Source organism: Streptopelia decaocto, assembly GCF_964273445.1.
Source record: "Streptopelia decaocto genome assembly, chromosome: 1".
Classification (NCBI taxonomy): Eukaryota; Metazoa; Chordata; class Aves; order Columbiformes; family Columbidae; genus Streptopelia; species Streptopelia decaocto.
Window position 1 is genome coordinate 111,534,310 of NC_138663.1, and position 18,143 is coordinate 111,552,452.

An 18,143-nucleotide genomic window follows, 5' to 3' on the forward strand; every position below is an offset into this window, starting at 1 on the left:
AGAAACTGGATAATTACTTCACCTAAAAAGGACAGCAGAAATGCCATTATATAACTTCACAGTCTATTTGTCATCGGGCTAGCACAAACAAGCACAAGAGCCAGAAAAATTACAGCAGGGACAAGTTCATTAAACCAAGAACCAGAAGTTTATTGCTAGAAGGGAGCACACAGACACTTCATCTCCTGCTGCCACTGCTACCACACTCATATTTGGTTGTTGTAAGGGGGAAGACAAGACAGCTTATATGTATTCTCAGATTCAGTTTCTGAGAGAGCTCTCTCTACTGTTTCTCAAAAGACCCTTCTGATCCTAAATACATGTGTGTTTTATCCTGAAGTAAAAAGTAAAGTCAGCCAATAACATTTAACTACTCCGTGTTGCTGACCATAACACAACTGTTGCTGTTTGCTTGTCCTGTTCTTTGCTTGGTGACATTTAAAAGGATGCTCATGAAAAAGTGGACACACTACAAGGAACATAGTAGCCTTTACTAGATTTTCTGAAGTTTGTATTTGAAGACTAGAATCATGTCCCTACACAACTGCAGTGAAGATAAAATGAGCATGAAGAATCAGTTAACTACTAAAAGATGTAAGTCTCATGCTGAAAATAGATAGAGTGAACCCACAACAACAAAGATGGGAAATATTTCCATCACTACTCATGCCATGTACATAACAACAGCTAAGAATCAAAGTGAGAAATGTAGGGAGCTCAAGACTGTAAGTTCATAAGTTTTAAAAGAAAAACATTGAGAGAGTTATATTATTTATTTCTAATATAATCTAAATCAAGAGAGCAATCAGAGAAAAACAACCTGAATTAATTACATCGAAAACAACCAACCAAAATATTTTGAGAAGTCAGAAACTCATATTTACATCCAGAATACCACAACAGTCATCACAAAGGTCTGAAAAAACAGTTGAACATTTTCTTTAGTTGTACCAAGAGTAATGGTATTCAAAAGAAAATAACATTAAAAAAATACACATTACTGTGTACAATTTTGCACATGCTAGCTTCACCACTCACACCTGCACAAAAATCACTAGTAAAATGACCTGGGTTTGGTAATGTTCATTGCACGGCATTTTGATTTGAATGAGACATGATTGGAAGCTCACAAATATCACTCTTGAACAACCAAAGGAAAAGAACTATTTCTTTTGTTTGAAAGGATCACAGAGAACATTATAAAGATTTAAAATATCTTAGCTGCATAACAATAAATGTCTTATAATAAAAGGTCACTGTGATTTATTGTGGAATAATTATTGAAGGGGCAACTTACTGAAACTAATCATCGAAGGTACACTTATTGAGAATAAAATTGGGGAGACCTCAGTGTGTTGGCACCAAGGAGTACAGAGAGTGGAGTGGTGTGGAGATACCATGGCCAGGCTCTGCATATTAGGCAGGTACAGGAACTAGATGGTACCATGCACACAGCTGCTGTCAAGTAAGAGATAAATATTCCATTCCATCCAACATGCTAGTTCCCGAGCTAGCAGTTGTGGGGAAAATTGTCTTGTGGATAAACTTTGCTTATTATAATCTCATTATAATACCAAGATACACCCCCATCCCAAAGGATACCTGCCTCCATGTTCCCCTGAGCATGCTCTCTGAATTTTTTTAAGTTTGTACCTTTAAAACCAAAGTGAGAGAATTTTACCACAATCAATAACAAAGGTACATATGACAGAGTCACTCAAGCTCCACCTAAATGTATAAAATAGTAAAAAATAGTATAAAATATCCTAACAATAGGAGAAAATCAGTGAAGACACCATCACTGAGAAGTCAAGGAGACAGCATCCCAGACTTCAGAGATCAGTCAATGGGCTGAGCCTATCTTCTCCCCGAAAAGGTCTCTTTTGGGAGAGATTTGCACACTTAGTTATACTGAGTGTTCTCCCGGGAAACTTAGACTTCAGGCTTGTATTTGTGATCACATTTGTAGCACCATATAGTCATCTTAGTACATATATATTTGGTACCTAAGGGTAACTTAAAGTGTATTTTTTGCAACTGAAGTGTTTTTTATCAAAAACAATCTAAAGAACTTGTACCTGTTGCTTTAATAAACACCATTATTTGTAGATCTAGTAGTGAGAATTTCTCATTGGGTGTGTTCAGACTTCTACTATATATTATACTATTCGTGAATCCAAGTAAGCACATAAATTCAACAGCCATGACCCAACCCTGCACTATTAGTGAATCCATAATCATGTGAATTCAACATAATGCCGGACTGGCTGTTTAGCATGATTGGATTTATAGTGCTGACCTGAGGTCATTTGGTGTAACTGGGCATCACTTGGAAGCTAAGATCTACTGCCTCCAGCCGCCAGTAAAATACTGAGGACAAGCTGGAATGCAAGGAGGTTTAGTTTCTGCCAAATTAACGCTTTTAATGAAACAGTTATGTAGGTATACTTTGGCCTAAAATACTAGATTTGCAAATACACTTTCCCTTTTAAGTCCTGTCCACTAATCTCCAGGTCTTTATTAATTTGACTCTAAATAACACTTTCTACTATGCATCAGTTTCCCCCACATCTTCTCATTTTTGCCCTTGTCATCTTTCATATGCTACAGTAGTGAACACCAGATAGACATATATGCCTCTTCACATTTCACTCATTGGTAAGATTCAATCAAAAAGACCACAGAATATCTCAAGTTGGAAGAGACCTATAAGGATCAAAGTGCAACTCACCGGTCCTCCCAGGACTACCTAAAACTAAACCATATGAGTAAGAGTATCATCCAGATGCTCCTTGAACTCTGACAGGATTAGTGCTGTGACCAGTTCCCATGGGAGCCTGTTCCAGTGAGCAACTACCTTGTTGGTGAAGAAACTTTCCCTAATGTCCATTCTGAACTTTTAATTCCATTTCCTCATGTCCTATTGCTGGTCACCAGAGAAAGGAGATTAGCACCTCCCCTCTTCTTTCCCCACCTTGAGGAAGTTGTTGACTGCAATGAGGTCACTGCTCAGCCTTCTCCAAGCTGAACAAACCAGGATGAGTGGCTGAGGTCACTTAAGTCTTGCTCTTGAGATCTTTCACCATCTTGGGAAACTACTTTAGGACTCGTGTATAAAATAATAATTTCTTCAGAAGGTGCAAGGATGCAGAACCCACCTTTTATAGGAGATGCCTAGTGCTTTTGTCATCATCAGTACAAATACAACTGGCTGGGGTTGGTTTTGTTAAGTTCACTTGCATGAAAACTAACCAAAATGCCTGCTTTAAGATACACTGCTGATGTAAAAAAGCATTTCTCCCAGTAAATACAAATGAGGAAAATACCAAGAACCATGAATCAAAACACAAAAGTTTTAACCTACACAACACACTTTTTACAGGAAATGCTTAAACATAGTCCACATCTTAACCATTTTAGTGACTTGAATGGACACCATATTCTGAAACCATGTTTTAAAAGCTGCTCACAGGACCAACTTAAAATACAACAAGCTCAGAAACAAACTGAATATCTCTCATGGGACAGACTTGAAATATCAGCAACCTCAAAACCAAACTTCATATATAACCTAGAAAAACAATGTCTAGCTGAACAAAAATATTTACCTTTCAAAATGTAATTGCTAAGACAAACTCCCTAGTCATGTTTCAAGAAGTATCAGTCATCAATAACCTCAGAGCACAAACAGAAAAAACCCCAATCCTTTCTTTTTTTAACTACTTTATACAGCTGCAGAAAAGTAGGACTTTATTGAAGTGACTTCCTTTCTACATAGTATTTTCAAAATATCAAGACAGCAAATATTTAGTTAACAAAAACAATCTTTGAAGTGCTTTCACAAATTATGTGTTGTTTTGACAAATATTATGTTACATTAAAATAATATTTCACCACTGAACGAATACTCCCTTTTGTTCTAATATAGTAGCACTTTGCAGTTTTTATTAAATTAACAGCCAGAGAATAAAGTGTTGTTACACAATAAGAGATATTTCAGTATCTAATTAGGAGAGGTGATAAATATACAAAGGAAAATTACAGAAGTAGAATGCTGGAACCTTCAAAGAAGATTCCTCACTTATGTACCAGTACTTCTGCTTTTCAGTCTAGGAAGAGATTTATTATCATGAACTATATTGTTATACTTTCAGAAATTCATATGTTTTCAAATAGGTGCAGAATTTACTGTTCCTTTGGGTAAGTTTGAAGTCTTTTATTTCAAGGGGAAAAAAAAGTTGCAAGTACCACAATTTACAACAGTGAATAGCAAATAATTACAGCAGACATTTGGAAAACCACCAATGTTTAAGAGATTTTCAGTTGTTGGCTAAACAACTGCAAGTATCTTTGCCAAAACTAGAATAAAATGTCTAATCAAAAGTGACTTTTACATACAGAAAATAACTTACTCCCTAATCTATTTTAAGAAGAAAGTCCGACCAATTATAGCAAAGACTTCAACTTTATCTATTCAGTTGTGCAACCCAGTTTTCAATTCCAATCTCATTCAGAGCGTACAAGCTGCACCTCATGCATTAGCACATACCAAGTCTGTTCCTATTCCAGTGGCTCACACAAATTCAGTTCTAGAAATGACAGTGTGCCAGCAAGCAATGCTGTACTGGTTTTACTGTGCGTTTCTTCCACAAGTTCCACTATAGGCACCCCATACATTGCTGGTATAAAGGGAACTACCTCGCTGCACATAAGAGAGACACTGAGGAGGCACTCATGAACTTTCACCTATGAGGTGGCGAGTCCATGTCATCTTTGACTCTTATATCTTATTTACTGCCTTAATTGTGAGCAGAGCTTGAGATGCTTCTCTTAGTTCTACACATGGTAAAATATTGCCATCTTGAATTAAACCATCTCCTCTAATAGATTTTCACTCTACAAAGCAGTAAGGTTACAGAACCAGAGAGCTTTATGATGTTCACCTACAGCATAAGCAGCTCTTTCATGCATTGCTCCTAAGTAAATATAAGGGTTACAAGGTTATTAGTTCAATCTTGAGACATGCTCTACTACATTTAAACATTAAGAAACCTAATGCTATATTTTAGACTGATTTTTACATTTTGTTAAATTCTGGTTCCTCAACTCAGAAACTCATCACGAGATGAGCCACTGAGAACAGTACAAACATAGAGAAAACTACATTTATTAGTGGCTTATTAGGCAAATTGTAGAAAATTGCATGAAAACAGCATATGGATCACAGTGTAGAAAAAGACAGTGCATATAAATATACAAAGGCATACACAAAAAGGAAATAAGTTTTGTTCAACATCGCCTTGTAGTAAAAGATGTTCTAGAAATGTTCTCCAAGGGAAAACTGCTTAGGCCCTCAGCAATGCAGCAAGTGGGGCAGAGAATATAAAGAAATGCACAGAATTTAAAAGATCATATGAAAAAGAATAAACATTTCACACATGACTTCATAGGATGTACAAAATACATTTTTAAGGTAAAACAAGCAAGTCTGTTCCATATAAGACTAACCAATAGTGATATGAGTAATGTCATCCTTATAAAATTTCAATATATGGAAGACATATAAGTCATATTTTAAAGATATTAATATCTAGAGCTTGAATACATATTTTGAATACATATTAAAAAGTAATTTTAACTCATGATCTTTCCAGAAGATATAAAAGCTGCAGATCCTCTAAACTTTTGAAGCAGAAATCAGCTGTTTCTTGAGATACCTTTAATTCAATGCATGCCCATTAAAACACTCACCTCAAAGCTGGAAAAAATTGCTTTAGAGCATGTACATGCAGGCAGTTCTTATGCTACTTCAATAGCACACAAAGTTAACATTAAAACGTAAATAAAGCATTTTGCTTCAGTCTAAGATTTATCTTGCAAAATGTTAAATTCATGTGCAAAGAAGTCAAATTTACAACCAAAAGCATGGAAAAATTGATTTTCCACTTGGAGAAAATAACATAATTTCTACTAACCTTCAGGATCAAGGAGTTTTTCTATGCCCAGGTGTTGCCTGGCTACGTTGAAGGCATGGTCTAATCGTTGTACAGGTGACCGCTGAGAAGCAACAGCATTCCAATCAAATAAGTCTGGTCTAAAATAAAAAAATAACATGAACATGAAGTTTCTTAATTTTTAGTATTAGATTTAATTGCATATTTCTACAGCCATCCATCAGCATCAGCTACTACTTTTTTATTTCCTTAATGAAATAACCTGTTCAATCAGTGCTGGAACTAATCAAGCTTGATTTCTAATTGGTTTGCACCCTATAATGATCGATTTCCATCACCATCACATTTACCACATTTCTTTTCTCCACTAAGTCCCAGCAGCCTATAACCTCTACTCCCCCAAACCGCCTGTTTTCACCCATAGCACTCTGCTCCTGTCACTGCCTAAAATGCCCACAGTGAGTTTGCTCCTGCTTCCAGTCCCCAAGAGTGCCTGGGTGAGAGGGGTGATGTGCTGTGGCTGTGTACACTGAGACTGGTTTGTGGTGGCCGAGCAGGACGGAACTACTGAGGTCATTTTCCAGCCTTCCTCCCTTCTGTCTCCAGCCATGAGTTTGTCACTTCTCTTCCTATTTCTAAGAATGGAATTGCTACTGAGATTACCAGCTCACTGTTTTATCTGATCAAAATTGGTCAACAAGTTCAAAAATTCATGACCTGGGAACATATGCAGCATAGGTTCACATGACCCATTTCTTACCAAAACCTTTAGAAAAATACACACTTTTCAGATGAGTATACAACTTTAGTTCACTCATAGGTTTTAGCTGATTGCAGCAAAAGCTCTAGAGCAATATTTACATGCACTTGCAGGAAAAGACAGAATGACCAAAGCTAAATTATTGCTCAGATACACAGTCTGAGCCCTTGTTATTATCAGTTGCACTATTTGCAATATAAATAATGTTAATACACTGTGATCTTTGACATTTCATCTGAGAGTTATCCATTAGGAGATCAGAATTTGTTTTCAAGTGCTCTGCAAAAGAAAAGTTTAATGAAGTATTCTGTAATTAATGTGTATATAATATGAAGAAAAACAACTACACTATTTGTGACTTTGACACAGTGTTCTAAATCAGAAAATATTTAAACTTATAATTTTATCTACAGATAAATCAAGTATGTTATTGATAAATTAAAATTTTGCAATTAGTTATGATAGATTTACTTACATTTTTATTCATTTTAGAAGTTCATTTTAAACAGTATGTCATAGTTATAATAGATGGCAAAAACATTAATTACATCGTACTCTACTAAGAGAGCAAAGGAAAAATACTATTTATTCATTAGTAACTTTCCAGTTATGCACCTTTGCTGTCCATTTTTTTTTTTTTTTTAATGAGAGGAGAGCTTCTCTATGCAAAGGTTCTTATACATTAATTAAAAATAGAGGTTTCTCCTTCCCACATGCAGAAAAACTTCAAAACATTAAATTTGGCTGAGGGCAGGACAGAAATAGAGAGATGAAACTTAAGAGGTGGTAATCTCTGTTTCTAACCATGGACGCATTAAGTCTGTGATCTCACAGACTGGTTTGTATACTAAAACATAGGCATTTTCAAAATACAGATTATGTCTGCACAATTTTTTCCATCCTTCTTGTGCTGGGTATGACCGGGATGGAGTTAACATTCTTCATAGCAGCCCACATGACGCTGTGTTCTGGATTTGTGGTTAAAACAGTGTTAATAACAAACTCTCTGTCGCAGAACCATGATTACACAGCATCAAGACCTTTTCTTTTTTTCCCCTTGTACCTTCCCCAAGTGAGTAGGCTGGGGCAGGCAAGAAGCTGGAACGGGACACAGACAGAACAAGTGATCCAAATTAGCCAAAGGGATACATACTCCTTCCTATAAAACTTGCTCAGCAATAAATGGTGGAGTAAAGGAAGAGGGGAGTTGGGGGATTGTCTCCCAAGGTGTCTGCTGCTTGACAACTGGCTGGGCAGTCTGCTTGTAGGAGATGCTGTGTTATTGCCTTTGCATCACCTGTTTTTGTATTCTTTCCTTCAGTTATTAAACAGTCTCTGTTTCGATTAATGAGTCCTCTTGCTTCTGCTTTTCCTATTCGCTTCCCTGTCCCAGAGGAGCAGGGGGAGAAAAATACAAGGGGCTGTGTGGGTGCTCAGCTGCTGACTGGGATCAGCCCACCACACTCCTACACCAGACACTACAGGCATACCGTAAGCTCATATATCATATTTACCAAAGAGAACACTGAAGTAACTGGGAAGGTTTCTATTATAACTTTCTTAAAAAGCTCTGCAAGGATGTGTTGCACAAATACTACAGAGACAAGGGTGTAAAAGATTATTCAGAGGCAAAAGCTTTTAGCACAAAGAAAGAAAAGAACGAGACCTCCCACCGCCTCAAATGCTTTTACAGTGATTTAGTTCGATGTTCTAATCACACTTGTGCTGCTCAGAGCAACAATCATGACTGATTTGGTGATATAAGATTTTATATATAGGAATATGTTTTCTCCTAAACAGACAACACTCCAGTTGGCAAGAACAATAACATTTAGAATTCTTCATTGAGAAATGACACAATATTGTTGTATTCCTCTTGAAAACAAAACAAAACAAAACAAAACCAACTCTGTCATCATTAATAATATCTTAGATGTCCAATTTCATCCAACTTCTCAATTGCATAATCCAGGAGAATATTTTCAAGTTAATGTGTCCAGATAGGCCAAGACTATTATCATCACATCTTCTGCAGAGGTAGGATTCTCAAGATAAGACACAGAGTGAATAATTAAAAACAAAACAAAACAAAAAACCCACAACACACACAATATAAGCTAAAAAACAGCCAAGCACTCAAACCAAAAGTTTGAATAACAACATTTCAGATAACACCATGTTGTAGAACACCTCGGTTGAATTTGCATGCGTACTAGCTCTACTGCACATGCAGTCTCTTTTACACAGAATGTCTCTCTTACACCTACTACAGATGGCAAAAATTTGAGCCCTTTGAGACACAACTATGAAAAAGAAGTACTAAGAGCTCTTCAGTAAACCACTGACAGGTTTCTTATTAATTTTCTTGGTATTGTACATACAGAAGACAGCAGAGATTTTAAGTCAACTTAAAAGTATACAGTGATCTGCACCAATTCAGCTCAAACAGCAACAATTTAATTAAAAAGAAAAAAAAAAAAAGCTTTCTCTATTCCAACAGCAATTTAACTTTTCAGATTTCCCTTTTGTTGAAAGAATATTTGAGTATATGCATTTCAGTAGCACCTTCAAAAGAATACAAGTGTCATAATAGCTTGAAGCATCGACTTCTCAGTGTGATGTGTCTAGATGTTTCACAGGATTTATTTATGTAGCAAAACTACCAAGTATTATTTCAGGAGATATTACAGCCTAGAAGTTTAAGAATTGTGGTATATGGCAAATAGCTTTTAAAAATCACTTAAAATTGAAGCAGGATTTAAAATAATATGTGTTATTAGCTTTCTAATGAGTTTAAATACAGGGGTGACTAGGCATGGAATAGTAAGGAAAAGAAATAAAATGGAATACTGATTCTCTCCTTTCATATTCAAATTGTACAAAGGGAGAGGAAATTTATTATGTCTGCAGCTTGGTTCATGTCTAACAGGGAGTAAAGCCAAGGAGACATAACCAGCAGTCTTCACTCCTCTCCCTGAACACATTCAAGTATTCTGTGACAGATGCACTCGAACCCCTCCCACCCCCAGCCAAACCAGCAGCAGTTTGGTCCAGGCTTCAGAGGAGGGAAGGGCCTGAGCTGCAGACAGGCCAAGAATTCCTGCCAGGAGACCCACAAGGAAGCAGAAGGACACACTGAACACCCATAAATTGTGGGTGCAGGGCGTCTCATGTATACCTTACCCACTGTATTCAATTTAAGAATGAGTCAATCACTTTATTCCCTAAATATGACAGCCTGGGTGAGCCTACTTTGAGCTCTCCCTACTAAACAAGTGTGGCTGTATGACGATGACCTTTTCCTACTCACAGATCGCTGGATGAGCCCAATTTAATAATTTAGCTGCAGCCCCTAGCAGCGATACAGAGTTTCAAGACACATCCTCAAAGTTTCATCTTATTTTTCCTCAGAGACAACCTGCTAAATCTTTGTCAAAAATGGAAAGCTAATTTTAATGTATGCAGATATAGCTATTAGGACCAAATAATCGCCCCAAAAGTGTCTGAGCCGAGAAGAAAAAATAAACGGAATTTCTGGCAGAAAGAACCTACTTATTCATTCAAATAAAGTTTTTTCCATATAGACCTGAAGTTAATTCATTTAAGATGCATATGGCAGTGAATCCTGAAGAGGTAATGAATTTTGCAAAGGTGTTGATTCAATAAAAGCAAGAGAAACAAAGCATATGCTCCAGAGGAGAATTCTAAAGGAAGTGAAAGATTTTGTAGATACTTTAACATCACAGGATGCACTGTTTTAATGTCTTCGACATTTCTGATGTGTCTCTAAAGTATCACAAACCTTTAAAACACCAACCTTTATAACTTAAAACAGCAACCTTTACAATGTTTGGTAAACAATAATTCCACAAAAGTAATGAACATCACAAAGAAACATCATGCATGCTTAATAAGCTATTTTCTTAAGCCATATTCACATCTAGCTAAGGTTTTAATGCTATTAGAATTGGGCTGCGATAAAATAATTTAGCATAAGAGCTACTTGCAGAAGTAATTCAAAAAACCTTCCCATCAGTGTACATAGAGAAAAGCCACATTTAGATAATAGAAGTTACCATCTCCTTTTCACGAGAAAAGTTGTCATATTGTTGTTGTTCTAGCTTTAGTTATACAAGAAAAATTTGTGTATGTTTTCAGTACTCTTACAATATAAACAAATCAGAAGCCAGTAACTAGCATGTAACCTACCAATTACTTACAATAAAAGTATTTTCATACCTCTTCATACCATTGCTTTTACTTCTGCTTTTCCTTTTTCTTCCTGAAGACAAACTTTTGCTTCTATCCGGGACCTTTTTTCAATATCATTTTCCTGCACCTCTCCTCACTCAGCCATCCTGAAGCAGGAACAGCTACAGAAAAGTGCTAATTTCTAAGGCAATCACCTGGCCTAACTTTTAAGGAAACAAGGAGGAGGCTAAATGATGCCAATTGCTCCCACTTCTAAATCCTGATTAAACGGCCAGGAGAAAAAATCAAACAGGAAAAACAGAGAAGCTAAATGTAAAAGTGTTTGTCTTCAGAGGGCTTGTCATTCTATGTATGCAAACTACAAAATATTAATAAAGCACAGGATGTGTGAGACACTGGCTTTCTCTGAGATTTCATCTAAACTGGAGTTTGATCAACTTCTATTAAATGTATATTCAAACTACCTTATTTAGGCATGAAGCCAAGACACTGACACCCAACAAGTGTACCTTCATTTTAGAGTGACTACGTTAGGTGTCAGCACTTCTTGGAGAAGTCTTTTCATTCTTAGAGGATGGAACTAAGTGCTCCTGAACACTCAGTGTGTGTTCGTGTACCTATTTTATTGATTGTATCTTGAATCTTGAAGGGCAAATCAGTGCTCCTGCATACTGAACATGAAGTGCAAAGTCACTAAAAATCAATATAGCAAATACACTAAGTACAGAGGTTCATCTTAAAAATTACTGACTCAGGGCTTCTGAGAACATTAGGTCTTCCCCTGAGACTTCTGCAGAATAACTTAGTGACTAAAGTCCAGAAGAAGACAACTGGTGTGTCTTGGAGACTTGCGTTAGGGAATCTGAATGCACACTCGCCATTTCCCAGATGAGTGCATTAACTACTGGGCAAGTGACCAGACTTCAGTGGAGTAATTCTTTTTCACTTCTATTGAAGATAGGCTCACTGTGCAGAAAGCTACCCAAGATTTATGGCAGCAGACACAAGAAGAGTAAAAGCAAGCTTAAGTTTTGCAGCCCTGTTTTAGAAAACCTAAATAAAGCGCATAAATCGTAGTGAGCAAGAAATGAATGTTCACAATTGGTGAACTTTGCACTGAACTGAATACAGCAGTGCATGAAGTAGAACATACAGACTCAGAGATTTGTCTAAACAATCCCAGTGTTCCTTAGGCCGGCAACTGCTTTCCCCAGCAAAGGACTGTTCCTGAATAGGCACCTCTGTTCAGACTTCTGGAGCTTTTCTTACAGAGAGGGACAAAATGGAATTTCTGATTAGTGATTTCAGACACCAGATGATATTACATGGTCCCGTAGAGCATGCAGGCTGAATACCTGAGTATCGGATAGATATCCTAATCAGGAAACAGGCAGTCTGATATTGTGTCTAGGTAAAAAGACATATCACCACTTTGGCCTTCTGCTGCACTGATTTGCTGAAAATGAAATATGCCATGGAGTACTGCTGGGTTTAGTCTTTGAGTCTACAGTACTAATTAGCTATCCAATATAATTTCAGTATAACTATTTTTTTGGCATTTTTGAAATATCTATTTTTTTTACCCCAGCTGTATCCAGTGCAATAAAAGGCAGCACCGTACCACCAAAAGCTGCAGGAATCACTTAGTCCTCTCTGTATCACAGTTTCTGTGTGACTTAAGTAGCCTGGTGGTTGAGCAAAAACCAGCATTTTCCCACTTAACAAGGTTGTGTATGGGAAATGCCCACAGAAATTATGCATAAGCTCCCATACTATAACAGCACTTCCATGAAGGTAAGTGATGCAGATAGAAGAGTATCCCACGCCAAGCTTTTTTTGTTTGTTTTTAATCATGTACAAGTATGGAGTCAGATTGATAGACAGATTCATCAGTTTCTACAGGATAACTGCATTCTTACATTCAGGTCCATCAGAATGAAACCACTTACGAAATGAGAGACAGAATATCACTGTTTAACCTCAGCTGTCTAAACTAAACTAAACACCACGCTCACACTCCCCTGGTGGGATAGGGAAGAGAATCATAACAGTAAAGGTGAGAAAACTCTTGGGTTGAGATAAAGACACTTTAATAAGTAAAGTAAAAGCCATGCACACAATCAAAGCAAAACAAGGGATTAATTCACTGCTTCCCCTCGGTAGGCAGGTATTCAGCCATCTCCAGGAAAGCCAGGCCTCATCACATGTAATGGCTACTTGGGAAGACAAATGCCATCACTCTGATCATTCTCCCTTCCTTCTTCTTTCCCTAGCTTTATATGCTGAGCATGATACCATAAGGCATGGAATATCCCTTTTGATCAGCTGTCTTGGCTGTGCACACCCTCAACTTCTTGTGCACCTGCCACAGCATGAGAAGCTGAAAAGTCTTTAGCTACTACTTGGCAACAACTAAAATATCAGTGTATTATCAACATTACTCTCATTCTAAACCCAAAACACAGCACTACACCAGCTACTAGGAAGAAAATAAAGCCTATCCCAGCCAAAATCAGGACACAGAGAAAATTAAAATGAGAAATGATCATCAGAGGAAATAACAGAGTAAGTTAAGAGGATGTCTGAAGAAACCCCAACAAACCCATTTTAGTGAATGATCAATGAACAAAGTAGTAATTGAAAGCTAGTGACATAGTCACTATAATTCTTTTCTTATTTAGCTCCCCAAATGCAGTTCTCCTAATACCTGTATAAACCCACCAACATCAATCAACAGTTGAGTAACAGCAGGATGGTGGGAAAGCCAGTTGTTAATGTTATAAATACTGAATGCAGATGAAAGACATACACCAAGACATTTTAGAGCACAATAAATTCTTCCTGAAGATAATGCCTCACTCCTAGCATTACAAACAACACTTGTAATTGAAAGTTCCTGGATCTTAGTTCAGTCAGATCTACTCAAGGCTCCCAGGTATATGCAGGGTGAAAAAACAGCCCCACAGCAAGAGATGCCTGCTCTGCCTGAGATAGTGTGAGGCATAGCCACTGTAAATGGCTCTCTGTGTTGGACACTGGACTACAGCAGCAGTAGATTTAATCAGACAGCTTCATTTGGAAAACTAAATGAGCCAGTGAAAAATTTGGAAAGAAATATCTGCAGCTCTTCACTGATTAAGTTGGAAGGCATATATCGTCTCAAATGATGCTTTTACAAGTATTTTGCTTTATTTTATTTTAAGCCTTTAATGCAACTGAAAAGAAATGGCCTGACTTGTAGCTTGTAAATCCCTGTTGTCTCTTACTTAATAGAACATTCCCATTTACCTGTTCAAAACCTCAACTTTCACTGATAATTTGGAGCAGTCAGGCACTTTTCAGGACAGCCCCCCTGAGCAGAGAGGTATAGAAGTAAGAGAGATCAGGAGGCCTACTTCATTGAAAAAAATAAGTACTGCTTTAAAACCAGTAGTGGCAAGAACTAGGCCTTTAAGATAGATAGGCTTGCATGTCTTCCTTATGGCGAGTACACAGAACCAACAGAGAACTTTGAAGTAGAGTTTTATACAGCTGTCCTGGGTTTTGGTTGGGATAGAGTTAATTTTCTTTCTAGTAGCTGGCATAGTGCTGTATTTTGGATTGAGTATGAGAAGAATGTTGATAACACACTGATGTTTTGGTTGTTGCTAAGCAATGTTTATAACAAGTCAAGGACTTTTCAGCCAGAAGGCTGCAGGGAGGGAGGGAGCAAAGGCAGGACAGCTGACCCAAGCTGGCCAAAGGGGTAATCCATACCATATGACATCATGCTCAGTATATAAACTGGAGTTGGCCAGGGGGCAAATACTGCTGCTCAGGAACCAATGTGCTATCAGTGTTGAAGGTGGTGAGCAATTGCATTGTGCATCACCTGTTTTGCATATTGTAATTATTAGTATTATTATTATATTTTTTGTCTTCCTTTGCCATCTTTTTACACTGTCCTTAACTCACAAGGTGGTTTATTTTTTTCCTTTCCCACCTTTCAACTCTCTCCTTCATCCCACTCAGAGGGGTAGTAAGCAATCCGCTTCATAGTCCTTGTTGCCAGCTAGAGCTAAACCAAAACAACAGCATAGACTAGAACAAGACAATTTCTGATCAAATCAGCTTCCCTCAGATCAGCTGAAGAAACAACATGAAAGGTTTTGAAAGCAAAGGCTGCTTTCTCCAGCTGTGCCCTTTCAATGCAAATCCATACTTGCAATCCAGCAACTGACAGAGGCTTTCAACAAACACTACATTTTCCTTCTCTATGTCCCAAACAGAAAATCTCTTTCTCTCTAGGAAATCCTCAGAGGCTTATTTATGGATTTATTCCTTGCTCTTCTCAAAAGCTTCCAAGCCCATACTCATTGAGACTATTTACTTGGTAATATACACTGACATTTCAGAAAAGGATCTGAACTGAGCATATTCAGCCGTGCTGTGGAAAGCTCGGAACCTCTCCCTCCACAAGAGGATACAGTCCAACACCAAACATAGCACCCAGGTCAAAGGGAACAGGCAGCCTTTTAAAAGAATGCTCAAAAACCCACACAGGAAGGAGCTAAAATCCCCACATAATAGATATAGCATTCTCAAACCCTGTTATAGCTCACTGAAATAATGAAAAGTTAGTTTTCCTACCTGTGACTGTGGAGGAGTGCGTTGAAAGCCAATCCATCAGACCAGCTACTGGTGAAATTGATAACATTGACTTGCGGGTAATTACGAGTCGATTGGCGGACCCAGCTCAGCAGAATCTTTTCACTGTTTGTCTGCTGCAGTCCAGCCATGATGTTTTTCATTACATCTTTAACCTGCAATAAGAGACACAATTTCATTGATGACTGAACTTATTCATTAAAAGTTTTGGGTTTGGGGGTGGGGTTTTTGTTTATTTGTTTGGTTGGTTTGGTTTTAGCCCCAAAACATCCATTGCCTAGATTTAAGCATTCAAGAAAAATCTTCTAAGTAATTACAGAACATACTTGGTGTCACAGTATAATGATAGCAGTCAATTCTGAATACTTAAAGACAACTGATATTGGCTTGTTCGTCACCATTGCTGATGCATTCAGTACATTCATTCCTGTGCCACGTGATACATTCCATGCATGAACAGAGATGCACATTTTTTTTTTCTTCACTTAAAGGAAAAGAGATCATTCAAATTAAGTATTTTTTCATGTGGTTTTCTTTTCTCTGGAAATATATCCTTAGTTAGTATGATATATGACAGAAGAAGTTCATAAAAGGATGAAAAGAATTCTTCTCTCTTTGACAGACTTGAAATAAGTACCAAGGCAAAAGAAATGTGTTCAGTGCACAGTCATGTTTTTTACTTAAACGTGCAAACTACATTTGCATAGATGCACTTGGATGAAAAGTGAATTTCATTGCATGCATTAAAGGAGTATTGTGTATTTTTCTTCTAATGAATAGCTAATATTCCTCTTTCATTTGAGAAAGCTCATTGACCTGCAGTTATCATTTTACAAAAAGTCATTAATTCTGAGGGCTTCTAAAAATATTAGCCTGGAGTTTGACATAATGGAACTGATTATATATTTCTTAGGAACTTCTTTACTAGTGAAAGGACACTCAAAACTTCTATTAGAAAGTCTATAATTTCTTTTCCTGTAAAGTAATTCCTTTTAAATCATTGTTCTATCCATATATGTTGTAAAAATTAGCAGCTTTTTAAAAATACTCACTGAGATATAATTTCAATATAAAGTTGCTTATTGTTGCTTACTTGCTTATGGAATATATAATTTCATTATAATTCTCCACTTGAATTGCTCTGCATTCACTACCAGTTGCAGAACAACATTCAGTGCAGAAGCTACTTTATTATAAAGGGTGGAGCACTTTTTGAAATTCTAAAAACCTTAAGATAACATGTAGGAGCTGTAATCTCAAAGAATAATCAACAACAAAATTAATTACTATGATACTCTTAAAAAAACCCCAAACCATACCATTTTATTGTTCATTCTGGTAAGTGGCTTGCTAGTTTTACTGTAATTAATTCAATAATTTGAATAAATGAAGATATGAATTACTAAAAGGATGTCATATTTTTATATCTCAGATGCACACCACCCAAAGCGTATCAGTGTCTTCAATTTTCTTTTTGAGACTTAGGTATAAAGTTAAATTTATAGGTTACTAGTTTCTGAAATGGGAGGAGAAACTGATCCTCTCCAAATTTCATGGGATTCATTCTTGACTTTAGTCTAACATAGAGTTTGCACCAGTGAAAATTAATATAAAATTCTGTCAGATAAGAATAGCAATATTTTAGAGTTGCCTCCATTTCTACACCAGGATATAGAAAGTAAAGATTTTAATAAAATTACAAAATAAACTATTTAGTTTTGCTTAATATTTCTGAGTGGATGTTTTGAGTTTCTAATTAATACTTTCAGATTCTTCATATTTGAGAGCTGTCAAAATAAATTTACATAATTCAGCAAGAAGCTAAAAGTTTTGCCTCCTATATTTCCACGCAAAAAACCTTAACTAATAACAAATAGAAAATTTTGTTGTTCATGAACTCAGGTGCTAGAAAAGAAGAAAAATTTTTGAGATTAGCATCTATTCCATCAAACTTAAACAATATGAAAGACTGGAAAATCTTGACATTGCAGTAATGGAGAACTGGCCAAGCCAGGGTTTCATTGCTCATTTTGGATTTTTATCAAGTGCTTGTATTTACAAATTCAGATTTATATTACAAGAAAACAGCCATATTTGAGAAGTACAACACACCTTCTTACAGAAGGATAAATGAATGAATGCAGAAACACAAGATTTAGAAATATAAAAGTTCATAACATATAGAAAAAATCGTGTGTGTGATCTGACATTAACACAACAGAAAGGAAACAGAGGAAACTAGGCAAAAACAATAAAACAGTAGGTTGCCAGAAAGCAAATTATTCTGAAGAATCCAGGTGATAGTTTTCCTTTTGATTTAAAGAGACAAAGAAAAAAACTCAGCATTTATTTCTATTTTTGAGTAAATGAATATAAAATAGCTTCAAACTCATCTCGCTGAGTTTAATACACTGACAATGGATAAAGATTTACTATCATTTTCCTGCATTTCTCTGTGACAGTGAAGACTTACATGTATGGGTTTTTTTGTTGTCTCCTAAAGAATGGCAAGCATTTAAAATAACAAAGTAAAAGGTGTCTGATCTTATACCGAAGGCTGAATTCATTTC

General features: G+C 36.6%; 1 protein-coding gene across 8 annotated transcripts in view; it reads right to left on the bottom strand.

The window, feature by feature from the left end:
* The window catches only part of DMD (dystrophin), a 1,259,796-nt gene that overhangs the window by 854,153 nt on the left and 387,500 nt on the right, over window positions 1–18,143 (bottom strand). For all 8 annotated transcript variants that reach the window (XM_082049442.1, XM_082049444.1, XM_082049438.1 and 5 more), the window contains exons 6-7: window positions 15,556–15,728; window positions 5,976–6,094 (exon numbers count right to left, since the gene is read on the bottom strand). In XM_082049442.1, the coding sequence (XP_081905568.1) occupies window positions 5,976–6,094; window positions 15,556–15,728 (292 nt within the window). The remainder of the gene's footprint in view (window positions 1–5,975; window positions 6,095–15,555; window positions 15,729–18,143) is intronic.